Raw genomic sequence first — 11024 nt, forward strand, 5'->3', positions numbered from 1 at the left:
TTGATTGCAGTATGTGTTGGATCAGGCCCTCAGTGGACTGAATCAAGGGGGCCTTGTGAAAGAAAATATAAAAGCATCCAGTTAATTAATCCCATTAAAATAACTACCAAACCATCAGAACCGGAAAAAAAAAGTGCAACGTAAAACTTTGTTCAGTCCAAAAGGATTTTAGGTTCAAGCAGAGGACTAAAAATTGTATTCCCCAGCCTCCTGCTAACACACTATTTGACCTTGGACTTCATTTCTCTTTGCTTCAGTTTACTCGTCTGTAAAATGGGGTTAGTTCTCTATAATTGAGCCATTTATTTAAGAAATTGTTATTTAACATGTTTTCATGAACATACCCAGTGTTAACACAACTGAGATTTTAAAATATCAAAACAATATTTTTTATTGTTGGCTTTCAAGATAATGATATACATTTTGCACAACATAATCTAACAATATTTTTCACATTAAAGCCCTGATACAAAGACAGTTAAAGTCAATGGAAAAACTTCCACCGATTACAATGGATTTTGGATTAGCAATCTACTTACTACCAGTGAGATTTTACATCCCCCTACTGAAACTGAGATCAATTGACAATTGTGCCATTGTCATTAGCCAGTGCAGGAACATGCCTATATTTTGATAGAAACTTGCATATTGTGTCAGCAAAATGTATATAAAATAACGTCAAATATGAAGTGTTTACATTTCCAGCATCATAAAAAGAACACTACATTTTTGTGGTCATTAGATATTGCTCCAGTTGGTTCATTTCTCATCCACATATTAATTATTCTGGCGTTAAAATCCGTGAATTCAATAGCTTCTTGAATATTATTCTTTTTCCTTTCTCTGTCGCTTCACAGCCTCCCAAAGAATGTAATTATCTGTCCTGGGGAAGTTAGTCATCAGTGCAAAAATTGCTGCTAAAAATGCTATAAAACGTCTTGAGGCCCTGGAAAGACTATTAGCACTATAACAGACAGAGCCTTATTGGCACAACATATGGTACTATATTTCTCCATTATACTGAATAGGAATTCATTTTACTTTGGATTTCACCATTTGAAATAAAACTAATAAATTAGAGTGAGCATTAATAAATAATAAAATACAGCCAGATTGCAAGGCCTTTATTCACAGTGTTGAGCAATTATTCACATGAGCAGTCCCATGTACTTCAATTGGGCTATTTATGCAAGTATCTGTTTACCAATGTATGGGGTTCAAAATTTGGCCCAAATTAAATAATAATGAACCGCAAACCTCACAGCTGTAGAAATGCATTCTCTCAGGCAAGCAATCGGGATGCTCATGCAAACATTTCACAAGTTCTCGTGCTCATTAACTTGTCTAAAATAATTTTTTTCCTTTCAGAATTCCAATTAGCATACATCACTATCGTGTACAAGCAATATGTTTGCATGTTACGGTTAATTTGAAAATAACTCCCTAACACCACACTCCAAAGACTTCAGAACCCAAGAAACTCAGCTAGAAATTCTGAGCTGACGCAATCTTGTCTAACTACAAGAGGTGATCATATTTCCTTTTGTCTTCAGTTACCACAGATCCAAATCACGTCGCTATTTTTTATCATTTCAGAAATCATGGTGCAAACTAATACTCCAAAGTAATTTGGTTCACTCATGAAACTGTTCCTGGGTGTTGTTCATGCTGAGGGACCCAGATGCAATATACTAAAGCCCTGACACTCATAGACTTTAAGGTCAGAAGAGACCATTATGATCATCTAGTCTGAACTCCTGCATATCGCAGGCCACAGAATCTCACCCACTCACTCCTGTAACAAACCCCTAATCTATGTCTGAGTTACTGAAGTCCTCAAATCGTGGTTTAAAGACCTCAAGGTGCAGAGAATCCTCCAGCAAGTGACCCGTGCCCCACACTGCAGAGGAAGGCAAAAAACCTCCAGGGCCTCTGCCAATCTGCCCTGGAGGAAAATTCCTTCCTGACCCCAAATATGGCAATCAGCTAAACCCTGAGCATGTGGGCAAGACTCACCAGCCAGACACCCAGGAAAGAATTCTCTGTAGTAACTCAGATCCCACCCCATCTGACATCCCATCACAGGTCATTGGGCATATTTACCGCTAATAATCAAAGATCAATTAATTGCCAAAATTAGGCTATCCTAACACTTTTCTATTTTCTGTGTATATGTGGGACTTTATGGTGTTATCACTGGTGTTTAGTGCAATTAAAAAAGCTCGGTCTAATCTACCCTATAGGGTTGCTATGTGGCCAGGTTCATCCCTTTTTCAAGGTAGCTGTCCCTTGAAATCTGTACGGGTGCTCAGTACACACTACCATCTGTCCAATGTTATGGGCTCAGGATCATCCTGGATGTCCTGGGGGTTTTTTTGTACCTCAGAGGTGGCAACCCCACCTCCCAGGCAAGATTGAACCATGATTTAATCACATCAAGAAACCGTGACGGTTCCCTAATACTTTACTTTTTGTAGTGTAGAAGTAGGATTTATTTGACTTGCCTTTCCCATGAGTGCCAAGCAGTGTGTGTGTCGTAAAGAGCAACACTCAAACCAAATGAGGAAGGTGTCGAAAGGAGAGATCTTGGCCCTGAACCAAGCTGATGGCTACCCAGATGACAAATTTCCCTACTCCAGCTCTAGCTGTTACATATGGAGACAGTGGGATCAATGGCAAAACCTGCCAACAGCGCTGACCCTGCCAGACACAAATCAAAGCGGAACAATGGTGGTCTCAATGGTAAATGGATGGGGAGACTTCCTTGCAGTGTTCTAAAATATGGATATTTATGAAGGACTCTCTTACGGAAGCAGAGCCTTGAGTTGCCACTATTAAGGTCCTGGATATGTCTAGAGGCAGGATAAAAAGCTGGACTCACTCTATGACTGGTTGTTCAGGGGCACGTAAAAGATATTATACAATTTAGGAAGTTAAAATGAATACTTTGAAAATTCTTTACAATCCCTAATCCTGAAAACATTTATACACATGTCATTGAGTTCAATGTGACTACTCACTCATGCTTCAGGTTAAGCATATGCATAAATATCTATGGGATCAGGATGTTACATTGGATTTATCTAAAGTATTGGAATTTACAGAGTGCAATTTTCTTCCTCCAGGAGTGGCTCGTTTTCGCTCAGGGAATGAAGAGTACAACTTCCTGTACACTTGAACACACATCACCACTTCAAGGAGGATGGGGAGAGGATGCTTTGGAGACTATTTTACAAGGTTTTTATTTTGTTCTGTTTTGAAAGCTCAGCTGTCTGTGAAGTCACAGATGGCCCTGAATCAGGCCAAGGCATATATACACTACTGATATATTTTGTTTTCTCTTCTGATAAAATTTGTATATTTAAATTATTTTGCCAATTCATAAACAAACACTTTTGGAATAAAAATAAATGTGTTCTCTGCTCTCTGTAAAGCGAATACACGTGACAGTGTGTGACAGCCTTGGAAGAAATACTGAATTTTGAGGTAGTGTTTTCTCTATTGTTTCCTTGTAGATTGTGGGTAAATTTCCAAAGGAACATCTTCGTTACTGACATTCTTTACTTCAGGCCAGATTTTGCCATCCTTACTTATGCTGAGTAGCACATTACTCCACGAACGGCCCAACTGAATTCAGTGCTACAACTTGTGGAGTGACGTGCTTCTAAACTGGAGTTTGGGTCTCAGAATCTGGCAGTTTTATTGGAGAGTCAAATCAGAGGAATTGTGAATTGTCCACTACTCAGGCTGAAACAGATCATTTGTTATGGTCCAGTTGGATAATAACTTGGAGGCACAGCTTCCGCTGCACCACTTACAGACTCCAGAATTAAATAACCCAGGATTTAGAGAAACACTGTGAACTCTGGATTCACTTTACTGGATTTTGTTCTCTGTCTGTGGGCTTCAGTTATTCATTTTTTCTCATCTAGGATTTTTGGGAATAAAATTTGGATGCTGGTTATTGAACATAGCGCTGGGCGTCCGGGACTCCAGTATTCCAGCTTTGGCTCAGCCACTGATTTACTGTTTGGCTCTAAGTAAATCCCTTCACTCTTGTATGGACCCAATTCTTCTCCTTATAATTCTAAGGTGAACTTCAGGTACTCAGCACATCTCAAAATCAAGCTGTACGTCTCAGCTTCTTAATCTCTGGGAGAGGGAAAATATGCACCCACCACACTCACATAAGTGTTGTGAAAAGGCAAAGCAAGGGAAGTCTTTAATGCTGTGGCACACTGTAGTATAGATCTATACTGTTTGTTAGTAATACTGCTGCTAATATAAAATTAAAAGGTGCAGTTCCTTTCTGATTTTGTATGCCCTAGTCACACTTTAATGAAGGACTTCCATAGGAATGCAATTTTTGTCTAACATGGCTACAAAAACCCAGGTGATGTTTTATGATCTGTTTCATACATTCTTTCCTACTCTGATTGATTACTCCAGGGGGAATTTTGTGCCACTACCCATGCACAGAATTTATGCCCCCTGCAGATTGTTTTTTGCTTCCCCGCAAAAAAATGACTTTCTGATGGGGAAGCCAGGGGAAGCCACAAGAGCGGTTACGTGCATGTCCCCTCCCCTCCCCCATATGTTTCAGGTGCCCAGGGCAGCCGGCAGAGAGGTAAATCACTGTGGGGCAGGGGGCAGAACTGGGAAAGACCCAGCTTGTGGCTCCTACCCTACACTGGACTCAGCTTCTTGTCCCAGCTGGGGAGGATGGGACTTCCTCTTCCTCTGCATGGCATCTGGGGCCGGGTCAGACCAACCCCCAGATTTCTCCCCCAGCTGCAGGAATCCCTGCAAATCCCTCCCCCCCCCCATCCGCTTCCTGCACCCATTGCTCCTAAGCTGCAGGAGGAGGGATCCCTGTACAGGGAGCTGCTCCCCCATCCGCCCAACCTTCATGAATCCAGACCCCCTCATATCTAGACCCTCCCACTGAGCTCCTCTTCCCCTGCACCTGGGTCACCCCGACGAGCCACCCACATCCAGATCGCCACCCCACTGAGCCCCAACCAGCTGCACCTGGATCCCCACCCCACTGAGCCCCACTCCCCCAGCATCTGGACCACCCACACCCAGAAACCACCCCCCCCCACCGAGTTCTGTTCCCTCACACCCAGACCCCAGCCGAACCTCAACCACCTTCACCTGCAAAGTCCCATTACTGTTGCACCCAGAACCCTCCAACAATCACCTGTGCATCCACACCCTCCCCCACACACACCTGGATCCCCCCACACTAAGACCCTTCACACTTGGAGCCTGCCTGCCCACACCTGGTGTACCTGGTACAGAGGGTCAGGGCCCTGGGGTGTTTCTGGGGCAGGCCAGTCCTTGCGTTGTGTCAGGGTTGGGTGCAGCCTCACTGCTGAGTCCCTCACTGCTGTCTGGGGGAAGGGGAGAGATGCACAGTGATCTCCCACCTCTGTGCAGCCAGTGGCCTGTGCTCCCCAATGTTGTGCTGGAGTCTCCAAATTTATTTGATAAATAACATTTTCAGAATTTTTATTTTTTTTTTTAGCACAGAATACCCTCAGGAGCATATTGATTGGGGCTTCTGGTTTGTCCCGCCTAGCAATCTGAAAAAATGCAACACCGACACCCCCACCTGATTCCAGAGTTCATGGTTCTTCATGCACTGTAAGTCTGTTTTGTGGTTCCAAACTGATTGGGATTCCAAGGTTTCCTGTGAGTTAAAATAATCCGTGGTTCTTACATGCTGTAGCTTGCAACACCTGTGTTGTTTTGCACTATATCCACTCCTCTTCTTCGCTCCCCACCTCCAAAAAAAACTTTCTTTTATATTCTCATTTTGAATGGGGTTGTATTGTTCAATAAGTTATGGGGATAGAGTGACTGCTGTCCAGGAACTTCTTTTTCGGTGTTTGTACAGTGCCTAACACAACCGGCTCCTGGTCTAGGATTAGGACTACCTAGGTGTTACAGTCATACAATTCAATAATCATGCCCCTTTTGAATACATTTCATACTGCTACATTGATTCTCTTCCACAAACCCTCTGTCAGCAGCTGATTTCCAAAGCTATATTAGCTGTTGCTGAGGGTAGAGGGCCTAAGCTTAAACCTACTGAAGTAAATGAAATAATTTCTACGTCAGCTGGTGTTTGGATCAGGTCTGTAGTTCCTGAGCCTCAGAGGTAGTGACCAACCACAATTCCCACTAAAGTCTACGGAAGCTGTAGGTATTTAAATTACAACTTTGAGATGTTTTCACTGTGAAACCAAATCCGTCCTCCTATAACCTTTTTCGGTTTGAAATTGCCTTTATCAGTGAACTTTGTTCCTCTCCCTTACAAAAAGAATGAGACACCTTTATTTGCACACTATACACTATTCTTGTGACTGTAACAAACTTTAAAGATGGCCAGCCGTCTACAATTACTCCTGTACACCCTCAACCATTCACTTAATTTACTCCTACTTATTTAATCAACATCAATTTTTCTTTAAATTTCTCCCTGCCTCGGACATCTCTTTCCAAACAGCATGGGTGGAAGGAATTAACATAGATGATTTGTGTCGGCTTGAAAGGAGTGCACCCCAACGGATACAGGACTAGCTTTGGATCACATCCATTGTGGAGTTGAACTATCAAAACAGCAATTGTGAGGGGCAATTACTCTGCTTCTCGGGCCCGAAGTCAGCAGTTTTCTCTCTAGAAGTAGAACTGAACCCAATGAAGTTTCACTTTGCTTGTCAACAGGTTCAGCTGTGTAAATCCTGTTGGAATGCAGCACTCATCACCTGCTGGGACTGTAAATGTTGGAATCCGAGGCCTCAGGAGTGGCGGATGAATGAGGAATACCTGCCTTCTGCAGGTTTCAAAAGGGGAGCCATGTTAGTCTGTATCAGCAAAAACAATGAGGAGTCCTTGTGGCACCTTAGAGACTAACAAATTTATTTGGGCATAAGCTTTTGTGGGCTATAACCCACTACACCTATGGGAAGCAAACACAGATATGAACACAGTTTGCCAATGCAACTGCAGGGAGGTAAGAGATCCCTACGCTGCTGTCTAATATGAAGAGAAGGGGATTTTTTGACATGCACACCCTCTTCTGTAGTAGTAGTACCACCAGGTAGGAAGTGCAAGTAAAAAATAGAGGGGAAAAAAACCCCAATGCTCAATGCTAAATTGATTAACATCTAATCTGCATTGTAGCATGCATGCACAGACACCCAATATTCTAATCTATCTCCAGGGCAGCTAACATTTCTACAGGCTTTATATGTATTAACATATGGTGCCCTTGAAATGGGGATCATTTGATTACTCAGGATATTTGTAAATTGATATGCTAAATTTCAACAAGCAATTATTAGCCTTTACATTATTTTTGTGGGTTTTATGCTCTTGTGAATGTGATTGTTTTCCTGGAGATTTACACATTTTCAAATAGGAAACTGTAACAATGTCTCCCTCTCAAAAATATCTACATAGTCACAAAAACTTCATTTAAGTCTTCATAAATCAACCCCTCAAAAGTTTCAATGTCTGTTCCCCCTTGCACAACAGGTAATAAAAGGTGAGTAGAAAATTCCAAGGGGGGGGTAGAATAACTAATTTTTTTTCCCTTCCTAACACCCCCCTTTTTGATCCCTCTTCGAGGGTTTAAAGAATGACAGTCTGAGCAGAGACAGGCATGAGTAGGTTTTCATGCAGATTAAGGATGAAATGTTAAGGAGGCCAAACATAATTGATGTCTTTATCACCTTTATTATGGAGCTGTTTTTATTGAAAAAAGAGCCAGATCGTCAGTTGCTTGAAATCAGCTATGCCAATTTACACCAGCTAAGAATCTGTCCCAAAGGTTTACAGACAAATTAGACTCTGGTATCTTTGTCACTAGGAAATTTAAGAGTTTAAATTCAGAAGATGAAAATATTGTGTGAAGAGATAAAGCAGTTATTATAAACAAACTAGTATCACAAACTTAGCATACTCAGTGATCTCAAGCCATAAAATTAACCTACATTAGCAGCTGTCCCATTTAGGAACAACTTAAGCGTTTTAATTTTTTAACCAATCCAATGCTTGCTGCAGGTCAACATATAAAAAGGTTTGAGTAAATAAACCAGTATGCGCACACACGGATGTGATCAAAGCAAGCTGTACATTTCCTTGAGCATATAAAATCTTCTACATATTTAAGCACAGTGCTGCAAAGACTTATGTGCTTAACTTTATGAACTGGGATTCTCAGTGTCTAAAGTTAAAGCGTATGAGGCTCTGGGCCTTTTATATAAAAAGGCTATTTAAATAATAGCTACAATAATTAAAGTAACTGTTCTTACCTGCAGTGCCAATGTAAGATTGTTTAAGCTGAACAACTGACAGCTAACGCTACTAAACAGAAAAATAGATTTCTAGCTAATATTGTTTACGCATTAGCCAGATCGGATTTGTTTTTGTGGGGTCCTTTACACCACTGCTATGAATAGTGTTTATAATAACCGAGATGAGACATACTGATTCTGTTGGGCATTGATTCTCCAACTTCCTGAGCACTGGAACCTTCAGTGTAGGTTAAACACCTCTATCAGATTTACAAGCTGTACCTGATATGAGATCCCCTTCAATCTCTCCTTTCTGAGGTCTTGTCTAGCTAAGAAAGTTGCACCAGTCTAACTTAATGTGTTAATTTAAATCAATACACCTCTACCCCGATATAACGCTGTTCTCGGGAGCCAAAAAAATCTTACTGCGTTATAAGTGAAACCGCGTTATATTGAACTTGCTTTGATCCGCCAGAGCGCTGCTTTACCATGTTATATCCGAATTCATGTTATATTGGGTCACGTTACATCGGGGTAGAGGTGTATTTTTAAACTGGTGCAAATCCCTGTTTGGACACTTTTATTTCAGTTTAGCCAACCTTGATTAGGAACAGGTTTAAGCCATTCTTTAACAGAAAAAAGTGTCACACAGCCTTTTGAATCAGTTTAAAAGATGATTCAAGTTATACCAGTGCAGCTATTGCAGATAAACAAGCCCTGAGCTGTTACAGGGGCTGAAGATTTACAAGATTTTTCCGAGACTGGAGCTAATATTTGGAAGGCTAGCTAAAATCAGAGTAATTTATAAGGCCGAAAAATAATCCTACATAGGAAAGATGAGGGTAGACTATTCTAGGAATTATTTTTGTTGTTTTATCTGCTCCCAATTATCTATCATTTTGATATAGCTGAATGCTTTCCATCAGTAAAAAAGCAAACACTGAAAGGGATAGGTTTCAGAGTAGCAGCCGTGTTAGTCTGTAATCGCAAAAAGAACAGGAGTACTTGTGGAGTACTTAGAGACTAACGAATTTATTTGAGCATAAGCTTTCATGGGCTACAGCCCACTTCATTGGATGCATAGAATGGAACACACAGAAAGAAGATATTTATACAGAGAACGTGAAAAGGTGGGAGTAGCCATACCAACTGTAAGAGGCCAATCAATTGAGATGAGCTATCATCAGCAGAAGAAAGAAATAAAACCTTTGAAGTGATAATCAAGATGACTCATAGAAGGTGTAACAGTATTTTAACATGAGAAAATAGATTCAATTAGCGTAATGACCCAAATATTCCCAGTCTCTGTAAATAAATGGACACAAATCTGACATCAGGAATCGTAACATTAAAAAACCAGTGGGAGAACACTTCAATCTCTCTAACCACTCAGTGATAGACCTGAAGGTGGCAATTTTGCAACAAAAAAACTTCAAAAACAGACTCCAAAGAGAGAGTGCTGAACTTGAATTAATATGCAAATTAGATACAATTAACTTAGGTTTGAACAGAGACTGGGAATGGTTGGGTCGTTACTGGGAATTTCTCAGGGCCTGAAAGAAGCCCTGATAGGAAAATACATTATGTTGCACCCACTCTTCACCTGGCTGTCTCCATGGAAGTGGACTGGGGGGAAAGTGTTACACACAAAGGAATTCACCCACTTCTTTTGGCATGGGAGAGAGAAAGAGACAGGCAGCGTGCCCTCTTGCCCATGTGGATAAAAGGGAGGCCAGTCCAGGCACAAGGGAGATGACAGCTCTCCCTAGTCCCTGTGGATGAAGAAACAGGCATAGGGAGCCCCCCCCCCCCCCGTTTTTCCTATGTAAGGAGGAAAGGCAGACGTGGGGAAATTCTCCTTAAGAATGGGGAAGGCAAATCCCAAGGCGTCCCCCCAGCCCCTGTGAACGGGGGAGGGAGCAGCGGGGAGAGGCGGGTCCAGGGGAGTCCCCCGGGAACAGAGCCGGCACTTACTGTATCCTGCCCGCGGTGGTAGCGTTCCCCGTCTGGGCTCGGAGACAGGCCAGCAGGAGCAGCCTCATCGCGGCGCGGCCCGTCCCACCGGGCCCGGCGGTAGCTACGGGCAGCTCCCAAGCAGGGCCAGGGCAGGGAGCCTCCTTGGGGCCGCTGCCATCGCTCCGTAGCCGGCACCCGAGGCAGCGTTACCGGCCTGCGGTCCGTCCCACAACAGCACCCCGGCCGCAGGAGCCCGGAATTAGAGTTCCGCCTCCCCCGGGGCGGGACAGAGACCCTCCCTCCTGCTCCTTACGGCGGAGGGCGGGGAAGGGACAGACACTCCCTAGCTAGTAGCCACGGACACCAGTGACAGATGAACATAGGGGCTCCAGCCCTAAATGTGGGGCCAAGCCCTGTTCTGAATGGATCGGGCCCACCCAGGAGAGAGAGAGAGAGAGACAGACCTGGGGGGTGGGGGGCTGACTCTTCTTTAAGCTTCCCAACACTGATCTAGCCTGTCAGGCCAGTAAAATCAGAGAGAGAGAGACTCCCCGCCCCTGCAGATCCAGGTCTCACAAAGCCAGACTGTTTCTTCACTTGCACCACTTTTACACTGGTGACTTGAATTGAGTTACTCCTGATTGACACCACTCAAAGGCCCTGTCCACACTAGAAAGTTGTACCTCTTTAACTATGCCAGCATAGTCAAAGTGGTACAACCTACCCTAGTTTGGACCCGGCTATATTAGTATAAAGGGTTGG

General features: G+C 42.9%; 1 protein-coding gene across 1 annotated transcript in view; it reads right to left on the reverse strand.

Annotated features, from left to right (window-relative positions):
• Positions 1-10474, reverse strand: part of GLT1D1 (glycosyltransferase 1 domain containing 1) — a 98975-nt gene extending 88501 nt beyond the window's left edge. Inside the window, exon 1 of the mRNA XM_054006659.1 lies at positions 10281-10474. Within this exon, the coding sequence (XP_053862634.1) occupies positions 10281-10348 (68 nt within the window). The 5' untranslated portion in view covers positions 10349-10474. The remainder of the gene's footprint in view (positions 1-10280) is intronic.
• Positions 10475-11024: the final 550 nt, after the last annotated feature.

The sequence above is a fragment of the Malaclemys terrapin genome, chromosome 16 (assembly GCF_027887155.1).
Source record: "Malaclemys terrapin pileata isolate rMalTer1 chromosome 16, rMalTer1.hap1, whole genome shotgun sequence".
Taxonomy (NCBI): Eukaryota; Metazoa; Chordata; order Testudines; family Emydidae; genus Malaclemys; species Malaclemys terrapin.